Below are 22,555 nucleotides of genomic sequence, written 5' to 3'. Positions count from 1 at the left end.
GAATAAAAATATACACACAAAGTGGGTATATGAACGTAAAATTACAAGTTTATTGCAAATAATCAAATTTACACACATCCACAAATAAGATAAATTTATTTTAGAGATTAAATCGCTTGGAAAATCATTAAAAAATTCGGCTTGAACCATACTTAAATTTAGCTATTCAAAAACATAAAAACACTGCCAGAACTAAATTTCATTTTGTTTTGTGCGCAGACAATGACACTGTTAATTTTTAAACTTTATAGGTTAAACTGGCTGAAATAGAACGTGCACGTTCAGAGCTTCAAGAGAAATGCACAAAACTGCAGCAGGAAACAGAAAATATAACCAATCAGTTGGAAGAGGCTGAATTGAAAGCATCTGCTGCTGTGAAATCTGCCAGTAATATGGAATCCCAGTTGACAGAAGCGCAGCAATTACTCGAGGAAGAGACACGCCAGAAGTTATCACTGAGCTCAAAACTAAGACAGCTTGAATCGGAAAAGGAGGCCTTGCAGGAGCAACTTGAAGAAGATGAAGAGGCGAAACGGAACTATGAGCGTAAATTGGCCGAAGTAACAGCACAAATGCAAGATATTAAAAAGAAAGCAGAAGAAGATGCAGATCTTGCTAAAGAATTGGAGGAGGGCAAGAAGCGCTTGAATAAAGAGATAGAAGCTTTGGAAAGGCAAGTAAAGGAGTTAACAGCGCAAAATGATCGTTTAGATAAGAGTAAGAAGAAGATACAATCGGAACTTGAGGACACGACTATTGAGTTGGAAGCACAACGTACAAAGGTTTGTTACGACTACTAAAGTTTTGTTATACAAGTCTGTTTAATAATTTTAACCCTTAGGTGCTTGATTTAGAAAAGAAGCAAAAGAATTTCGATAAAATTCTTGCTGAGGAGAAAGCCATATCTGAGCAGATAGCTCAAGAGCGCGACACTGCGGAGCGGGAAGCCCGTGAAAAGGAGACCAAGGTGCTTTCACTAACACGCGAATTAGATGAAGCTTACGATAAAATTGAAGACCTTGAGAACAAAAGAAAAGTGTTGCAAAACGAACTTGATGATTTGGCCAACACACAAGGCACTGCCGATAAGAATGTTCACGAGTTGGAAAAGGCAAAGCGTGCACTGGAGTCGCAGCTGGCTGAACTGAAGGCTCAAAACGAGGAACTCGAAGATGATTTGCAGTTGACGGAAGATGCCAAGCTGCGCCTGGAAGTGAACATGCAGGCGCTGCGGTCGCAATTCGAACGTGATTTACAAGCGAAAGAAGAGCAGGCGGAAGAAAAACGCCGTGGTCTTGTTAAGCAGTTAAGGGACCTGGAGGCTGAGTTAGATGAGGAACGCAAGCAACGCACTGCAGCTGTGGCAGCGAAGAAGAAGCTCGAAGGGGATCTAAAAGAAATTGAAACAACCATGGAAATGCATAACAAAGTGAAAGAAGACGCTTTGAAGCATGCGAAAAAACTGCAAGCTCAGGTTAAAGACGCTTTGCGTGATGCTGAAGAAGCTAAAGCTGCGAAAGAAGAATTACAGGCTGCAAGCAAAGAAGCTGAGCGCAAGGTGAAAGCCTTAGAAGCTGAAGTGATGCAGTTAACCGAAGATTTAGCCAGTTCCGAAAGAGCTCGCCGTTCTGCAGAAACAGAGCGTGATGAACTTGCAGAAGAAATTTCCAATAATGCCAGTAAGGGTTCTCTTATGATCGATGAGAAGCGACGATTAGAAGCGAGAATCGCCACATTAGAAGAAGAGCTGGAAGAGGAGCAATCGAATTCAGAAGTGCTATTAGACCGTAGTCGCAAGGCGCAATTATCCATAGAGCAACTCTCGACCGAATTAGCCAATGAAAAATCGAATTCGCAAAAGAACGAAAATACACGTGCACTACTTGAGCGACAAAATAAAGAGCTCAAAGCCAAACTAACTGAGATTGAGACGGCACAGCGCACTAAAGTGAAGGCTACAATTGCAACTCTAGAAGCCAAGATATCTAATCTAGAAGAACAGTTAGAAAATGAAGGCAAAGAACGGTTGTTGCAGCAGAAAGCTAACCGCAAAATGGATAAAAAGGTAAAGGAACTTACGATGAATATCGAAGATGAACGTCGCCACGCTGACCAATACAAGGAGCAAATCGACAAGGTAAATTCTATGAATACTAAATGAAACACAGCTGAACCATTACTTTTATCTTTCTTAGCTTAATAGCCGTATGAAATTACTTAAACGAAATCTTGACGAAACCGAAGAAGAGTTGCAGAAGGAAAAAACTCAAAAACGCAAATACCAACGTGAGTGTGAAGACATGATTGAGAGCCAAGAAGCAATGAACCGCGAGATCAACTCCTTGAAAACTAAGTTAAGGTAAGCTTATTAGAAAGTTAAGGAAAATGCTTAAATTGTAAGGCGAAAAGAAGGTTAACATATTACATTTACAATTTTGCTTCGCGTGCGATAGATCTTTTTATTTTAAAATCGAGTTACTATAAACTTTTTTATTTTGATTAATTTCATTGAATTTATTTTGAACAAGTTTAAAAATTATTTAACACCAAAACTTTAGATCGATGCAAGTGGCAGAAACTGAAAAGGCTAAGGCCTATTCGCCAAAGAAGGACGCTTCATTGATCATGAATTGTGAAGGCTTGTAAAGCAGTGGTTAAGTATTTAAGCTGGGAAAAGTTTAAAATGTAAGAACGTCGTAATTTCTCGTGCCTATACAAGTTTACCCACGTGTTTTATATAAGTAGTCCCCGTATACAGACATCACGAACCAAATTAAAAAAACAAATCGTACATATGTATATGTATTCCCGCGATTTCACAAATGGTTCCTAATGCCGAATTTCCACTGGTCATTTTAATGACAAAGTTGGGCATTACGTTGGTATAAATCTAATTAAGTTTGTTTCCAAATGGCACACATTTTTTGTCATTTCAATGTTTTAAAGGAAATTTGGCATTACGAATTGCAAAAAAAATGCTTGAACACTATTTATGTAGTAGCACCTTTAGTTCTGAAATGATTGTTATACCATAATGCATACCAGGTAAAGCAAGAATAGTAAATAAATTTAATAACCGCGATCAGGCTCTCTTGAGCATTCAATGTTTCAAGAAAAGTCCCCATGTTTCTTATACATATGTATGTAGGCTTATTAAAAAATTGTGTATGCTTACCAGTAATTTCAAAATAAAGAACTGCCTTCCAACCAACTGCTTTTAGATACAGTTTTGATTGAAATCAAGCATGCGGTATTTAATTATTTTTACAATATACAATTGAGGGATTCACAGCGGTGTCGTAAGTGTTGTATTGTTGTATGTGGTAAGCTTTAAAAGCTTAAATAAATGTTTAGAGAACGTGAAACCACAACCAACTATTTTTTAACACTGCGAAAATGCATAATATGACTTTTTACTTTGCGAACCCCCTTAATATACTTTTTATACGTTTAAAGTTTACGACATACAACAATACGACACTTACGACAACGTTGTGAATACCCCAAATAAGTTATATTTTTACGAACTCTGCATGCTATAAAATTAACCCTCGCCAAATTCACTTAATGTAAAGATAAGAGTTTGCTTTGTCTTCAGATTTTTATTCAATTTGACTTAAAGAATACCTCAAAATACATAGGTACATGTATGTGCATACATATCGCACAAGCTCCACAAATATATTAAGTCAAAATATTATGATATTATGGACTTAAAATTTCCACACATCATATCGCACACTAAATGCAAAAGGGTCGAACATCCAAACATTTTCAAATGCGAATTGTTGACAAATATTAATTGACTTTAGACCACTATTACTTCACAAAAAAGATATGGTTAAGTTCCTTTCATCGTAATCTGGAAAAATGCCGATATGTCTCTTTTAATGTTAATGCGCTTCAAAACCATGATTCAATAATAAAAGGTTTGCTCAAAAAAGAAAACAGTTGTCTAGCTCCCGCTTGACAAGATCAGCTCCCTTAGCAGGGCACTATGTTTGGGTGAGGGTGTGTGTAACCTTTTGTAAGGGAGTGTCAAATCTCTAATGTCACTAGCACAGTATACAGTAATCCAGACAGACAAATCAAAAAATATAAATATGCTTATTTGACAATTTGTTTGAATGTATTGGTTGACATCTTTCTTCGTACAGTTTCATAAGTAAAAACACTATCAGCTGACTGCCAAAAAATGCCTACAGCTGGGATCACCTTTTTTTGGCATTTGCTTTTATCTTTTACAATTTCTTTCATTTCTATTACAATTTCATTTATTTCTATTACAATTTAATCAAAATACACTATCACACTGAACCAAAAACCCAATACACTTACCAAAAACACACCTACAGCCTGCCAGAAAAAACGGTAAGAATAAGAGTTACGTTACTTATGGAAATGTACACAATTTTAATATATTTTCTTATAGTGAAAAATATTTTCAAGTCACATAAAAAAGGGAACGAGAAAAACAAAATCCCAAGCAAATCAGGCGAGAAGCGTGAGCGATTATGACCGGATGCAGTTCCTACATAAGTCACACCGTGTTCCGAACACAACTTTGAGTGAATAATGGTGGGCTAACTTTGGAAAATGGTCCCATCCATTAGGGGGTAAAACGAGAATCATTTAGTTTAAAGGTAGAACTCTCTAATTTTCAAATATACCACTCTTATAGTGGATACCTCCATAGCTTTCATGAAATATGTACACAAAATTATATCNCTCCCGCTTGACAAGATCAGCTCCCTTAGCAGGGCACTATGTTTGGGTGAGGGTGTGTGTAACCTTTTGTAAGGGAGTGTCAAATCTCTAATGTCACTAGCACAGTATACAGTAATCCAGACAGACAAATCAAAAAATATAAATATGCTTATTTGACAATTTGTTTGAATGTATTGGTTGACATCTTTCTTCGTACAGTTTCATAAGTAAAAACACTATCAGCTGACTGCCAAAAAATGCCTACAGCTGGGATCACCTTTTTTTGGCATTTGCTTTTATCTTTTACAATTTCTTTCATTTCTATTACAATTTCATTTATTTCTATTACAATTTAATCAAAATACACTATCACACTGAACCAAAAACCCAATACACTTACCAAAAACACACCTACAGCCTGCCAGAAAAAACGGTAAGAATAAGAGTTACGTTACTTATGGAAATGTACACAATTTTAATATATTTTCTTATAGTGAAAAATATTTTCAAGTCACATAAAAAAGGGAACGAGAAAAACAAAATCCCAAGCAAATCAGGCGAGAAGCGTGAGCGATTATGACCGGATGCAGTTCCTACATAAGTCACACCGTGTTCCGAACACAACTTTGAGTGAATAATGGTGGGCTAACTTTGGAAAATGGTCCCATCCATTAGGGGGTAAAACGAGAATCATTTAGTTTAAAGGTAGAANAACACACCTACAGCCTGCCAGAAAAAACGGTAAGAATAAGAGTTACGTTACTTATGGAAATGTACACAATTTTAATATATTTTCTTATAGTGAAAAATATTTTCATGTCACATAAAAAAGGGAACGAGAAAAACAAAATCCCAAGCAAATCAGGCGTGAAGCGTGAGCGATTATGACCGGATGCAGTTCCTACATAAGTCATACCGTGTTCCGAACACAACTTTGAGTGAATAATGGTGGGCTAACTTTGGAAAATGGTCCCATCCATTAGGGGGTAAAACGAGAATCATTTAGTTTAAAGGTAGAACTCTCTAATTTTCAAATATACCACTCTTATAGTGGATACCTCCATAGCTTTCATGAAATATGTACACAAAATTATATCTCGATGCTCGAACAAATGCACGAAATTTTTATGTATTTGTTCAGCCGCTTATTCATATTTGAAAGGGGATAATGCATGAGTTACTGCAAATAAAGACGGCTTATGCAGATAAGCAAGCCCGTTTGTCAACCGTGTAAAATGTATGTATATATATTAGACTGCATCACTCCCCATACAAAAAAAAATCGGTGCTATTTTTCCATTGGAATTATAAAATTTATTATATTTTAAGACGTCCACCAAAATATTTCGGAAAAATATTAAGATTTAAGTGAGCTGGACCGATTTGAAAATACTTCTAAAAATGGAATTTTAATTGAATAAAAATAGTTTCTTAAAATTTTTTTTTTTTTTAAATGCCCCCAAATGTCAAAACAGTTTTAGCTTAAAAAAATCGCATAAAAATATCTAAAAAAAAATTTAAAAAAAGTTTTAACGGAATCGTAATAATGAGATTTTTGATGCTGTTTTTTAACTTTTTTCAAAGATTGGTATAAGAAAAACTTTAATAACACAGCCTAAACTCTTCTGATTTAGACTTAAGAGGTGTCATTGGAAAGGTTTTTTTTCATCGTTTTTATTTCTTTACTAATAAACTCATTCAAAGGATGACAGAGAAAGGTAGGATGAACGAACGTTATTCAAAGTTGAATTAAGATGTGTTGGTATTTGAAAAATAAAAAATTGGGATACGAATGACTTTTTTTTGGACAGAAATAAAAACAGTGTGAAAATATGTTTCCACTGAGATCCCTTAAGTCTAAATCAGAATAGTTTTGGCCCAGTTATTCAAGGTTTTCGTAAATCAATCTTTGAAAAAAGTAAAAAAACAGCATCAAAAATCTCGTTCTTACGATTCCGTTGAAAAGATTTTTAAATATTTTTATGGAGATTTTTTAAGCTGAGGGGACTTTTTCATGTCATCTGAGGGGACTTTTTTCAAAAAGTTCTTTAAGAAACCATTTTTATTCATAAAAAACTACATTTTTGGAGGTGTTTTCAAATCGGTCCAGCTCACTAAAATCTTAATATTTTTCCGAAATATTTTGGTGGACTTCTTAAAATATAACAAATCAAAATATAACAAATCCCGGCGGAAAAACTGCAACTTTTTTTGGTGATGCAGTCTAATATATATACATGTATGTACATACATATATATCAAAATATTCAAAATGACGAGATGAATTGGTTCAGTTGTGTCTGTTTGTAACTCGAACAAAATTTAGATATTTGGACGAAAGTCGGTGTCGAAGTTACCTTTGGTATAATTTAGGTTAGTATTGAATTTTGGCGAAATCTGTCCATAACCACGCCCACCTCCCATGTAGTAATTAACAATATTTTTGTTTTATTATTATTTTTTTTCCGAATTTCGCTGATCAAATTTACATTTCAAATATATCATCATTTGTGGGTACTTTTGCACCAGTCGTTACCTATGGGTTAATGACAAAAAAATCCTCTGCACAATATTTCTTGTATTAATTTTCAAATAAGCATACTTCAATGGCTGGTTTACTGTATACTGTGGTTACTAGTGAGTTTGGTGAAATTATACCAGGTGAGCAAATCATGCTTCAAAACAAACCTGCCTTGGAGTTAACTCAAAAACTACTGCATAGATTTCAGTCAAATTTTCAGAGGTTATACCATGCATATATGGTCCTATTATAGGCTACCAGAAAACTCGGTAGGTGTTTATGAACCGATTTCTTTTAAACTCAAAATGTAAGCTACCAGCATGATGGCAAACACGTTTACCAAAAATAGACCCGCCAGGTGGCGCGCGAGTCGTCGAGTTATTTATAAAAGTCGTATTTATGAACCGATTTCTTTCAAATTCAAAATGTATAGTTTCAGCATAATGGAAAATACGTTTACCAAAAATGGAGCCGCTAGGTGGCGCGGGTGGAGAGTTATTTATAAAGGTTGTATTTTTGAACCGATTTCGTAAGCATGATGAAAAAGCACTTGCGAAAAACGGACCCGCTAATGGTGTTGGAGTCGAGTTATTTATAAAAGCCGTATTTATGAACCTATTTTGTTAATACACATTCGAAACGTTTATTACGTTCATGATGATTTTTTTTCATTCGAAACATATTCAGCCTTATCATGAGTTTCATCTTCCCTGAACCGGTTCACTTTTCGCTTTTTGTTTCCATATACTTACTATGGGGGGGGGAATCAAAATTTTCTCGTGAATTTTTTTTCGGGCGACACTCAGGATAATGAAGATTACATACATAAAAAAATGATAGCCATTTCCGTTTTTCGGACTAAACTCAAAAACCAATCAATAGAGCCCAGTCAAATTCTCGGAGGTCCTATTATAGGCTACTAGAAAACACGCTGGTGGCGCTGGAGTAGAGTTACTTATAAAAGTCGTATTTATTAACAGATGATGAAAAATTCCTTTGCTAAAAATGGACCCGCTGGAGTTTAGGTATTTAGAAAATGCGTATTTTTTATAAAATCTTATTGGAATTCATAATTCGTATTCATTTCATTACAAACAAAGGTTTTGCAGAAAAGGGACCCAATGGATGACGCTGCACCCGAAATATATAGAAACCCCCACGGGCTTCATTTGAACGATATTCATGAGATCACATGACTCATTTAGCCAATGTACGCGATTTGCTAGTAGCATTTGCTAGTTTGTTTACATAAATTGTTAAACAGATTGGAGCAAAGTTGCCAATTACTTCGAAATGTATATGTCAAAAAGTAAATTCGCGGCGTATCCGGCCGGATTTCGATTATAGAAGATTGATTGCATTTAAAAATCTAGTTCAGATTTTTTTTTGTATTTTTAACCGATTTCCAAAAAAGGAGGAGGAGGTTATCAGTTCGTCGTAATATATTTTTTTTTAATGTATGTTACCGCATAACTTTGGACCACGTCGACGGCTAATCCTTTCTGCATTGGAAAGGTAGTGTCTCAGAGGTGGTCCCATACTAATCTGGTTTGGATCCGATCATTGGATCATGAAATATATATATATATATATTTTAAGTGGGTTTTTTTTGCTAAAAATTACTTGTTATAATCAAATTTAATAGTATCTAATTAGTAATTAAAGTTAATAATTTCTATATTTTTCATTATAAAAAGAAGCATTTCTGAATTATCGGCAACAACCTATTTCTATTTTTAACATAAATGCTACCCGATGCACTAAACACTCTTTCTGAGTTCACTGACTAAGAAGCAAATTTGGAAATTCTTTGTTATTATGCTTCCATCAAATTAAAGGATCTTCATGTCTGGGGATAAGGGGTAGCTGTAAATATTTCTGCATTTCTAAATCGCTGCATTTTTCTTGTACGGTCGCTGCCTCGTCTACCCATGGTTTGGCTATAAGCATCAGAACCGTTGGCGTAGCCTCCAAAGTCATGGAACCCGACGGAATATGCATGTTGATGCTGAAAAATTTGGGTCCTGCAGGTGCAGACTATTTAGCCAAGGTTCGCAACCTTTCAATGGCCACTATCGTCATTCCAGACATTTGCAGCTTTGTTGCTTTCTTGATGATATGTTGCTGATGCTCAACTGAAAATCGTCTGAAATGCTGCAGAAATTGCGCAGTAAAAATTTGTATGTTTCTGACTGATTGTCAAAAGTTTGTTCTTCGAACGCTTGATGTAAGCAGAATCGCCCAAAATTTCGCGTATAACGTGATGCTCTTTCATAAAAAGTAACACTGCCGCATTAATTGCAGCTCGAATACACCTTCTTATCGCCTGATAACACTCCTTTCCCTGGTAGCGAAGACACTAGAGGCCTGGCTACCTGACCCCAGCATGGTTTCCGTAAAGTGCACATCACAACAACAGCACTTAACGCCATAAACACTCAGATAACACGTGGCCCAAACCGCAACCGACCCTGTGAGAGAACTATTCTAGTAGCGTTGGATCTGTCAAAGGTGTTTGATAACGTCAGTCACTCCACGCTACTAGAAGACATAGAGGTCTCCTCTCTCCCACGGTGACTCAGACGGTGGTCGGCGAATTATCTGAGTGGTCGACACTAGTCTGTAATATTTAGAGACAAATTGAGAAAACCTAGAAATATAAAACAAGGGGTTCCACTTTCCCCATTAGTGTTTAACCACTATATTTCCGAGCTCCCTCAACCACCAGAATAAGTCTCGATTGTCTTTTACACTGACGATTGCTCGATAATGCCATCCGGGAATGGAATTGATGACTTGTGCTCGAAAGTAAACGGTTACCTTTCCGAGCTTTCTCGCTCTCCATAAATGAACCTCTGGACCCGACAGCATATCGAAAGGCCCTGAGCGGCATTCACAGGGAGTCGGTCTCAAGTTACGTAGACTCCAGACCTCTGAATGCCGTTCTGGACACACAACCACCTGACGTGGACGAGACGGAGACGACTCGGACCTGAGCAGACTAGACGCTGGCACATTTGCCTGAGTGTCCGGCATGCGGAGACACCCAACGTTGTTAGAACACAAATCCGAGGAGAAGCTCTGCCAAACACTAAAACATTGTATTAGCGCCATTCTATTCCCAGCAAACAGTCTCTAACGTTAGAGAAATATTTTGATTTTACATTAGAATTCTAATGTAGTTTTTGAATCGAAAATCTGGTTAGAGAACTTTGTTAGAATTCGATTAGAGAATGAAATACACTGGACATTAGAAACTAATTAGAATTCAACGTTAGAATACGATAAGATATCTAACCTCTTTTTCGATGTTGAGAAATAAGTCACCTTTTTGTAGAGAATGCTATAATTCTCGACAGTTTCTCTAATCGTCTTCTAACTTTAAACCTTAGAGAAACACATTCGAATTCGAATCGTTTTCTAGTCGTTCTCTAACCTAAATGTTTTTTGGGTTATTATCATTATAAGATTCCAATCTGCTTCGTCGTATCTAACCCAACCCTCATTCGGCGGTCCGTCCAAAGCCTCTGTTGCTATGGCTTTTTTTTCTTTTTAAATTTATAAGTACATACATACTCAATAGAGCTGCAAAACTATCGATGGTTCGATCATTCGATATGTTCGATAGTTTTGGGTCTCACCATTCGATAGTATCGATACTAAGAGATGAATAAGGTTTGTGTAGTGACCAATAGTCAGTACCAATTTGTACTGGAACCTACAAATTTTTACTGGAAAAGTGTATAATGACCCAAAAAATTTGCAAGAGAGCACTGAATCGAGAGCGTAACAACACGGGAGAGCTGAAAATTCTTTAGTCTGTTCCAATAGCAGTCCGGTTTACAGGATTTAGTCAGAACTTACAGGAAGTCGTTCCTATTGACATAAAACCTGTAAGTGGGAACACTTTTGAGAGAGTAACTGAGCAACTGTTCCTAGTCAGAAGTTACAGGATTTAGTCCGGAGTTTTTTTTCCTGTAAGTTCATGAAAAGTGTCAAACGATCAGCTGATTTGCATGTGCAAACAAAAACAGAAGGCAGTGTAAGCAACGAACCTTATATTTGTAAAAATATGGAAGTAAACAACGAAATATTTGAATATGTATAGTTTTTAATAGTTAGTGATATTTCAGCCAAATCAGTGTTGTACAAATGACATGTAAACATACAGACTGACGTTTTTACAGGAAATAGTGCTTTTTGCGTTCCCGTGCACTTCTGCATCTGTTCTCCTTTTACTCTCACTTGAGAGAGTAAAATTGTAGTTTGACAGTTCCACAGGTTTTAGTCCGAAGTTCAAAGGAACAGACTACTTGCTAGTGAAATTTTTACTAGCAGAAATTAGCTAGCAGAAGAAGAATAAGTGGAAATCAAAATTGAATGAGTACTGGACTGTGTAAGTGCTTGTGTGGAAGGCAAAGAGTTTAAAAATGATTTATAAATAGTAAAACAGTACAGTGCAATATCAAAATGGTACAACAACTATTCAACTATGAATTGAAACTATGTTCACATTAAACCATAAATTACTTTCTTTCGATCAAATTACTTCACATAAACCAAGTACGTTCACATGTTCTTTCATAATTTCTATAGCACGAGTGTGTTGTTTGTACTTGATTTCAATAAACGAATGGTCGCATACCTTTAGGCATTTTTTCAAATTTCTTCAACAGTGGGGGCTAAAATCTTTTTTTCTTCTTTTGGTTCTTGATTTATGATAATACGTTTCATTGCTATTTAATTTATTGACAGATTTTACAAAGCGAAATTACTTGTTTCAGCATGATTTGCTTATAAATTATAAATGAGCCGTAAATTACGATAATGTGAACATGCTTTTAAACAAGTATTGGTTAATTTTGTTTTGTGTATTTAATGTTTACTATCCGAACATCCGAATCCGAAAAAGTTTCATAAAAATTTCGAGTTTTTTTAATTAGACTTCTTGGAAAATGTTTGTACTTTTGTAGTATAGGGGTTCGAAACCCCCCTGTTGGAGGGAAATATGCATAAAAATGTGCCATCATTTAGTTTAAGATAATAATGGTAAAAACTATTTTAAGATCTCAATAATTTTTATTGAGCTTGAGGCCGTATTTAATGGTTCATATCCCAGTGACCGCGGAGAAGATGTCTGATGAGGAGATGTGGTAGTAGCTAAAACTTCAACCTATGTGTAAATTATTGTTCTTTTTCCACGACATTTTTTCATTAGAAACGGCCTCACGCTCAATAAAAATTTTTCAATATAATTGTTAAAAGGCCATAAATAACGAAAACAAATTTTAAGGTATCCGTAAAACTTTTTTTTTGAATAGCCTAATGGTGACGGCATTGTTTTTCCTTGCAACTAGGGGAACGAAGCGTATTGTGGATTTAGCGGGAGTAATTTAAAATAGCGATTCAAGAACAAATGAACTCTGTGAAGGGAAACCAATAAATATGTATATTTTTTGTTTGCAACTATTGTTCTTTTTCACACCTACCTCGTAATTTTGTGGAAAACACCTAAAAAAACTCCCTGAAAATTTTAACGCTTAATATTGACATTAAGTACTCGCCCAAGGCGTGTAAAGATTTCCCATATAAAATACACGTAAAGTTTGAGTTTTTTTCTTCAAAAGTCTGGAGCTCAGAGGCATTTTATGGTATAATCTTGCGTAATGAAGGGGTTTCTTCAGAATTGAATGCTCTAGCGTTCATTGCGGTGTAAACTCCCACCAGCGAGGTAGTACGGGTCACTAAACCAAATTTTTTCATGAAATTCTCGTTCTTTCTTGCCCCTATCTCGAATATACAGAAAAAATTAAAATTACAAATTTGCAGGAAACTCAATTTCCTACAAAAAAGGTTTCTGGACACCAATTCGCTAACATCGATATTTCTTGAGATATTGGGCTTTAAAGTTGAGGTAGTGTGGAATTTGCATGGACTATTAAGCTAAATTGTAGAAATTGTTGATCAACTTCAAAGTCTAATATCTCAAGAAATGTGGATATTAGCGATTTGGTATTGCAGAGCTATATTGTAGGAAATTGAATGCCCTACAAGTTTGTCATTTATATTTTTTCTGTAGCTCTTGTTATTTTCGAGATAGGGGCAAAATGAGAATTTCATGAAAAAATTTACCCGTACTCCCTCGCTGGGGGGTTAGGATTACACCGAAATGAGCACTTTTGCAGAGCATTCAATTCTGAAGAAAACCCATCATTGACCAAGATTATACTATAAAATGCCTCTGAGCTGTAGACTTTTGAAGAAAAAAAATCTAAGTTTACGTGTATTTTATATGGAAAATCTTTGCAAGCCTGGCGAGTAAATTTTCAGGGAGCTTTTTTTTTAGGTGTTTTCCACAAAATTTCGAGGTAGGAGTGAAAAAAAACAATATTCGGAAAAAAGCACCCTAACCTCTGTATATATAAAAAATTTCAGTCAAACATTGTATTTGAAAACATATTATACAGCCTCATTGCGAGAGTCGTGCCGAATGCAAGTCGTTTTTCGAGAGTCGAATCGTATCGAAAATTTCACGTCATTGCCTAAAATTTCCACTCGACTAGTGTATTAATACGGAAAAATTGGCAGCACTGCATTTTTTTCGCCGATTTTCGTCGTTTACTTATTTCTGCACAACAGTAGACAATGCCAATGTTGTCGAGTCGTACAATTTAGCATAATTTACGACTCACGCATTGAGGCTGATTGTTTGCATTGGATTTTGACCCCTTTCGATGAAAGGATTGCGTGCTCTTTATGAAATGTGCGTTTTATGCCAAGTCCTATATTTGCACATTACACGTTTTTGTTCTAAAAATGTATTTTTTTAGATTTTGAATGCTTATTATTTATTTTTTGAAACGTATGTACAATATTATAAAATTACACTAGCGAGTATTGTGGCTTATTTGTATATTCGGAGTGTCAGCTATTGGTGCTAATAGTTTTGTAATATTTTATTATATTTTATAGTTTTCTGGAATCACGAGAAAGTTATATATTTGTACAAGAATTCAAAGTACAGTTGGTTTACCACAATGGATTCAATTTGTTCCTCATTTTTTCTAAAATAAAATAAAAACAAACAAAAGTATATACACTAGCCAGAATATGTCTCCGTACAGTGTTTTTTTTTAATATTTGCAATAATAATAAATTTTTTTCGTTAATTTTTAATAGAAATATAGTTGATTCTGAATCAAATGGCATATAAATTAATGATTTAAAGTTTTTACAAAATTTAGGAAAATTCGACAAATTTTCACCAAAAATTTCAACTTTTAAACCAAATTTTTTAGAATTTTTTTGAGTGGGCAGTTTTGTAGCTTTTTTAGTATAATAAAATGCAAGTTTTAAGTGGCTATAATATATATATATTTTTGTTGCTGATGATGCTGCTAATTTTCTCCATATAGCGGATGCGTGATAGTTTTTTTGTATGGGAAAAAATACCGAAGAGCGTCAGTAAAAAAATTCTCAAAAATCAACGGTAGATTATAGCCACTTAAAATTTGAATTTTATTATACTATATTATAAAAAAAAATTTAAAAAATTTGGTTTAAATGTTTAAAATTTTGGTGAAAATTTGTCGAATCTTCCTAAATTTTGTAAAAACTTTGACTCATTAATTTATATGCCATTTGATGCAGAATGACTATATTTCTATTAAAAATTAACGAAAAAAATTTATTACGAGAAACATTGCAAATATTAAAAAAAACACTGTACGGAGACATATTCTGGCTAGTGTAAGTAAAGTATAAAGTCAAGGTGCAAGAAAGATATTTTCAGAGATAGTAGTCGAGAGTTCTAGCTTTAATTTAAGACAGGAAGGTTCTAACACCTTTTGTTTCTTTGCTTTGATGGAAACTTTATGCTTACGGATTCGTAATCAGCGCAAAAAAGTATTAAAAACAGCTTAAATTTGCCATAAATTTCCGTTATTTCTACAGAATTTTTTTTTTATAAAATATGACGAAATTGTAAAAAGGCCGCGTGCGTGCACAAAACACATTTCAGGAAAAGAAAGGAAGAGATATTACTGAAAAATTATGTCTAGAATTCTTGCAGTACAGTCCATGTTTTAAAAATGGCAGATTTTTGTAATTATTTCGCGAAAATATCAACCAGAAAAACAGAAAATACCTGCTCCAAGTGAATTTTTAGACGACAAATGAATTGAAATATCACGACGAGTGTGCGAAAGTGTAGTCGTCATGTAATCGTCGCTCATGATTGTGATGATGAAGCAACTATGTATGATTGGACCAGCAATGTGCAGAAAGCCTAAGCATAACTGGCGCCTAACTACACGATGTAGCAAACCGCCACGATTCAGAAAATATAGGTCGCGCAATTCAAGGACCGCTAACCCTCTCTTCGTCGGTTTGACAGCATCTACCCAATCGCTGACGTCATACAATACTTTTGTTTGGTTGGGTTTGAAGACACCAAATTTGAAAATCTTAAAAAAATGGAAGCAAAATTTATAGCAATCGTAAGTGTGGTGAGCAACTTTACAAAAATTTAAACAAAATCATGGCACAGTGGCAATATGTGGCAGCACCTTCAATCATGCCCCAAGAAATCGACCGTCGTGCAAGAAACATTGATTTGTATTAATTTGAATCGGCATCTTTACAATAAAATTATGTATGCATATAAAGTCCATTAAATACACCAATAAAAATTTTGTGCTTTTTCAAATTCAAAACTTGACAATACCGCCTTTTGTTCGATGCTTCCTCTTTTTCTTGTCAAGTTCATCTTGCTCTCTCATTCTGGTATTTGTTGACGTCACGGCCAGTTGCTCTCAGCTCGATTGGCGCAATCGTGTATTCATTCTTGGCAAGCCGCTACTTTGGTTTCGCCGATTTTGATAGTTCTTGGTTTATAGTAAACAACGCCTTAAAAACTTTAAATGCACTGAAATTCACTAATACTTTCACTAAAATCAACGCCTTTTCACATTTTCTTTATATTTTACAATTTAAAGAAATTAAAACACGTTTCCTATCGAAAAATGGAATATTAAGATAATTTACTAATCTGACATTTTTGTTTATCCTTCTATTTCGCTTCGCTTACTTTTAATCCACAAATGTCATCGCTTCGGGAATGCGCAATCTTGAATTCTATCATTCTTGGCTTAACTACGGGCCGTAGTTTTTAATTCTTAATAACTCTTAAGTAGTGATGAGCGGTATTTCACTACCGGTGATTTTATCACTGTGATTTAAAAATGGCTTATGGTGATTGCTACTGCTAGGCCACGATCAGTGTTGCCACTTCCTTAGCCGTTATAGTATCCATAAAAAATGGAAAATTGTATCCAAATGTATCCACCGAAAAGATCGGGTATTTTTACAATACATCTATGGGAGAGAAACTCGGCCCCTTAACAAACTTATTAACATGTAGCCAGTATTTTCCCATACTTACAGCCGCACTCAGAAACGTTCCTTAAAATAGCTCTAACGGCCACTTAACTAATGATCGTTAAATCTGTTAATTAATATTTCCTCTCAGAGTTAAAAATTATGAAATAAAAAATTTAAGTATGACCCCAGTTGCGGCCCTTCATTTTTGTAGCATCACTCACTTTTTTCGTTCAGTTTGAAATAAAATATAAAAATAAGTATTTATATCGTTTTGCGCGCACTGGCTCAACAGATGCAATGGCTGAGTGAGCAGAGCACTGGCGTGCCATGCGAGAGATCCGAGTTCGAGTGCTAGGGCAGGAAAATTTTCCTTTTCGATTTTCATTTTTTTCTTGTTTAATTTTTACATATATGTAATACTCCTATATTGGCAGTAAAAGCTAGTACCGTCCGAAAACACTACAGTACAGATATATCAATAAACACGTACGAAAGAAAAGGAACACATACGTTTATAAATAAACATGTACACATATACAAAAACGGCACTGAAGTACACAATACATTGACAAAAACGGTACTAGACTGTCTCGTTTTGATTTCGGAATGCTTACACATTGAGAAATTAGCTTACTGCCAATATAGAAGTATTACATATATGAATTTGTATATTATAAACTATATTTATTGAATTTTTTTGCTTTTTTAATGTAATTTTCTTTTGATTTATAGATTTTATTGCTTTAAAAAGGAAACAAATTTTTTTAAATTTAATTCTGGCATCTGTCTTTCAACTCACCTCAGTCTTTCGAGAGACAAAAGTCTATATTTCGGCAACTATCTTGAAAGCTCTTTTCTGTATTTCGAATGAGTAATTGAAAGATGTGCTAATAGTGTTATTATATTTATCGTTTAGCAATAAGTTTTCTAAAAACTATACGAAATGAAAAAAATATCTTTTTAAAACAGGAAAAACTAAAAATTTGAGAAGCTGAAAGTAAAAGAATAAAGATGAATTAAAAAAATTTCCAAGCGTTAAATAAAATAAAAAAATATGAATTTTTTCTGCAATACATCTTAAAAAAATTGTATCAAAAAGAATTCCTTGCCGAGGATTGAACTCGGATCTCCTGAATAGTATGAAAGTGCTCTGCTCACTGGGCCGTTGCCACTATTACAGCAACGTTAACGAAATTAAAATTTATTGAAAACAAACAAAAAATTTGAAAACCATTCGTTAAAAAGTCAAGTAAAGGTTTTTGTTTACTTAACTTTAATGTTCATTAAAAGCCGTTAACGAATCATTAACTGACTCTGAGAGAGAATTTTTTTAAATCAGGACACCTTAAGTAATCATTAAACGACTCTGAGTGCGGCTGTTAGACACGGATTTGGGAACAGTGTTTTTCAATCAAACTGATGGATTGCGAGCTATCTATGAGACTGAAAAATTTCTCAAGAACTTGCATTTGTCTGCAATTCTATTTCCGGCTTGTTTGAATTCTTGCTTAACGACATATAAATGAACATTTANTATCAAAAAGAATTCCTTGCCGAGGATTGAACTCGGATCTCCTGAATAGTATGAAAGTGCTCTGCTCACTGGGCCGTTGCCACTATTACAGCAACGTTAACGAAATTAAAATTTATTGAAAACAAACAAAAAATTTGAAAACCATTCGTTAAAAAGTCAAGTAAAGGTTTTTGTTTACTTAACTTTAATTTTTTAAATCAGGACACCTTAAGTAATCATTAAACGACTCTGAGTGCGGCTGTTAGACACGGATTTGGGAACAGTGTTTTTCAATGATGGATTGGGAGCTATCTATGAGACTGAAAAATTTCTCAAGAACTTGCATTTGTCTGCAATTCTATTTCCGGCTTGTTTGAATTCTTGCTTAACGACATATAACTGAACATTTAGAGCTTATAAGTTATTTTTAGTACAGTCAAGTTATTGTTGAAAATTAGTCATCGGCATGGTTGTCAATTTCCTTTGAATGCTAAGAAAAGGGTTGCTCGGGATGTAAAGGTTGATTTTTTCGCATTACAGCTACCTACTACTCGTCAGAAAACTTTTCAAAATTTGCAAACTGCTTGGTGCTAATTAAATGCACGTTTATGTAGCTAAAAAATTAATTTTTCAAAGTGACCAGAATAAAGGAAAATTTCTTGCTTGGAGGAAGAGCAGCCAACTGTTAAAAACGCTATAATAGCTCGTACATAAATAAAAAAATTTCCTTCAAGTTACGAATACTTATGGGAAAAGGTATCCAAATTTACACTGAGGAAAAAAACGAAGTATCCCTCACCATTTAAGGCGAAAATGTATCCAATTTGATACATATGTATCAAAACGGCAACACTGGCCACAATGCCACAATATCAGTGATTGGTGTTCTTCTACTCGCATGATATTTAGCTGTAAAATCACATCTGGCAATAGCTAGTCAACAGAATTATGATTTTACAATTTTTAGTTATTCATTGTGAATATGCTCGTATGAACACTGCGTTTATTTCATTACCGTTCGACGGTTGTTTTAAAGGGACATTTTCAAGTACGCTGTTTGATTTGCTTGATCGCGTTATTTGCGTTACAGTTTTTTATTTAAAAATTCGTATCAACGAGTAAAGATGGCTGCAAATATTAATAAAAAACGAAGTGAAATATGGCAATTTTTGAGCGAATAAATGAAACTTTTCCTTCTTTTTCCTACACTTATATTTTCGGCTGAAATCCCTACGGCTACGGAATTTTCGCTACATGTGCCAACACTGATTTGTCATCATTTAGAACTATTACACATTTCTAAAGTTTCGTGTAATATTAGGGCCTGTGCCAATTGATAGAAAAGTACTCTGGATAGTAAACTTTTGACAGGTGAATAAAAATTTGTGTATCCGATAGGGCTAGTGAAAAATTTGACAGCACGGATATCAAGAAGAATACCGAACAACGCATGTATACACATAAATTGAAGAAAACCAAGGCGAGTGGATATTAGAAAAAATTAAGAAAACATGGTCCCGCCAGCAACAAAAAAGAAGAACAGCTATATACATAACTGGCAACAATTGTACACGGTTTTAAATATTTTTGTAAGCACACTTACCTGACTAGTTTGACGTGGTTTTATTTCTATTATTATTGCTAAAAGGTCTAATAAATGCATGGATGAGCAACTGATTGTAAAGACAAATATTTTCTATGTAACTGCTGAATTAGATTCAATTGCTAACTCGATAGTCTTCTTCTGCATCAATTCAACTGTCAAATATTTCCAGCAGTAAAAAGTTACGAATTGGCACCAGTGATCGGATTTAAAAAAAAAATTCTGTGTGGTAGAATCTGGAAAACAAATGTGGTAGATTTCAAAAAAATGTGGTAGATCTCTGGGTTTGGATCAAACTTTGTACAAAAATTAAAAAAATTCTGCAAGGTTTCACCTAAATTGCAAACTTTTTAATTAGACTCTAAAAAAAATAACTTTAGTATAACAAAGTGCAAGATAGAAGTTGTTAAAAATTGCGCTGACTTTAGCCAATTTTTTTTCCCTTGACAGTGGAAGCAGTTCCTTCCATATCAAGATATTTTTCGAACATATTTTAAGAGATTTCGGAAAGCTTGCGGAGTGCTGCCAGCTTTTCTTTTTATCACATCGCGAAGTAACGGACAAATGTGGCAAGTTCCATAAACAGCTAATTGGGATTTGCCGATTTTGACAATTCTCTTGTAAAAGTAAGCAAGGCCTCAAATTTTCTAATATTTTCACAAAAATCGCAGTTTTTTTAAATTTCTGCTATTAATTCTCTTTATAAATCATATATTTTGCAATTTAACACAATAAAACCACGATTCCTATCGAAAAATTGATTACTGAGAAAATTTACTATTTTACAGTTTATTTTATCCTCCCATTCGGCTTTGTTTACTTGAGAAATTTCATCGTCGCTGGGAATGCGGAGTCTTGTATTATATCATTCTCGTTACCATATAGTGTTTAGTGTTGGACAATTTTTGCTCTTAAAATTAAGAAAATTATGTCGATCAAAAATAAAACTACTCAAAACCGCGAAAAAAAACGGTAGAAATACCACAATGTGGTAGAAGTCCGATCACATTGAACTTTTGTACTGATTGGCACAGGCCCTTACTAGTCTAATTATTTCACCTCAACAGTGCACCAGGGCTTCCCAAACTTTTAAGATAATGGAACCCACACTAAACAACTTTTATTTAATGAAACCCCAAATCAAATTACTAAAAATCTAAAAGCATAGACAGACGGCAACGTTGATCCGGATAACGGCGCAGTTGATCTGATCAAAATTGTGCCAGTGCACGCTTCCACTCCGCAGCGCCAGGGTTCAAGCTCTGGTCAAAGCAACAACGCAAAAAATGTAGAAAAAAGGTTTTTTCTTAACAGCGGTTGCCCCTCGGCAGGCAATGGCAAACCTCCGAGTGTATTTCTGCTATGAAAAACAGCTTCTCATAAAAATACAATCGCCGTTCGGAGTCGGCGTAAAACTGTAGGTCCCTCCACTTTGTGTGAAAACATCAAGGCGCACGCCACAAATTGGAGGAGAAGCTCGGCCAAACACTAACATATGTGTAAGCGCCAATCTATTATTATTACTTCTATATTTTTTTAATGTTGTTTATAGTCAGTTGGTTATGACTTTTTTAGTAAAATTAAACTATAAACATTTTAATTAACTAATTATATAATAAAAGTGTGAAATAAAATAAATTAAAATTAGATATATGTGACCTGGTCTACGGAAAGGGGGCTTAGGTGTCAAAAAATCAATTTTCACTTTTTGGTTGATTCGGATGGAAGATGAGATGCTTTTTCACGTGGTGAAAAGCAGAAAATCCTAACTTGCTTAGAAGTGTACTCTTCGACGTTTCCACAGTAGTGACAGAACGGTGAGTCCACCCTTCCCATTCTATGAAGATATTCTCGGAAGTAACCATGACCGGTGAGGAATTGCGTCAGGTAGAAATCGACTTCCCCATGTGGTCTGTTCAGCCATGTTTGAAGGTCGGCTATCAGGGAGTGTGTCCATCGACCTTTTGTGCTCGCGTTCCAGTTTTGTTGCCACTGCTGGATCAGTTGCTCGCGCGCCCTTGCCGCGGCAGTTGCTCGACCTATCTCGGCACTGAGATTGTAAATCTCTTTTCGCTCGTAAGCAAGTAGCTCAATTGGCATGACGACAGAAATAACTAGAACCGCGTCCGCGGACACTGTACGGTATGCAGAAGCAATGCGTAGTGCCCCTCTGCGCTGTACCGAAGACATTTGAATCCGGTATCTTTTTGACTTTCAATGCGTCAGCCCATATTTCTGCCCCGTACAGGAGCACCGATTGGACCGCTGTCATCAGAAGCTTCCTGCGGCATGGCTTCGGGCCGCCCACGTTCGCCATCAGCCGGCTAAGAGCCGCCGTGCTCTGCGCAGCTTTTTCACATACTCCATGGATGTGTTCCCAGAATGTGAGTTTGCTGTCAAGCTTCACCCCTAGGTATTTTGTAGACCTAGAAGTCGTCACGAGTTGAGGTCCGACCATTATATTTATAATTGTTGGGATCCGTTTCCTGGTGAGGAGCACGATCTTCGTTTTGGCTGTAGCCAATTGCAGACCGTGATCGCTCATCCATTATTACATTACATTTATTTATTATTACATTATTATTGCTCAGCATTATTATTTTATTATTACATTATTATTACATTATTATTACATTATTACATTATTATTACATTATTACATTACATTTATTTATTATTACATTATTATTACTCAGCATTATTATTTTTGGCCCATAATACGTTTTTCTAGTGTATAATCACGTCTTTATAGCTTATAATTCAATGTATTTTGTCATTACCAATAAATTATATTTTGTCGTATTTTTACTCTTCTTTCTCTACATTTTTA

The 22,555-nt window shown here is 35.0% G+C and overlaps 1 protein-coding gene across 1 annotated transcript in view; it reads left to right on the top strand.

The window, feature by feature from the left end:
• Positions 1–251: 251 nt before the first annotated feature.
• Positions 252–22,555, top strand: part of LOC108372694 (myosin heavy chain, non-muscle-like) — a gene marked incomplete at its 5' end in the record, with an annotated part of 30,467 nt that continues 8,163 nt past the window's right edge. Inside the window, 3 exons of the mRNA XM_017628440.1 lie at positions 252–782; positions 842–2,137; positions 2,196–2,359. Of these exons, the coding sequence (XP_017483929.1) occupies positions 252–782; positions 842–2,137; positions 2,196–2,359 (1,991 nt within the window). The remainder of the gene's footprint in view (positions 783–841; positions 2,138–2,195; positions 2,360–22,555) is intronic.

The sequence above is a fragment of the Rhagoletis zephyria genome, unplaced genomic scaffold, assembly GCF_001687245.7.
Source record: "Rhagoletis zephyria isolate East Lansing unplaced genomic scaffold, Rhagoletis_zephyria_1.1 Rzeph_scaffold_05979, whole genome shotgun sequence".
In the NCBI taxonomy this organism is placed as follows: domain Eukaryota; kingdom Metazoa; phylum Arthropoda; class Insecta; order Diptera; family Tephritidae; genus Rhagoletis; species Rhagoletis zephyria.
This window is presented reverse-complemented; position numbering and strand designations above follow the sequence as displayed.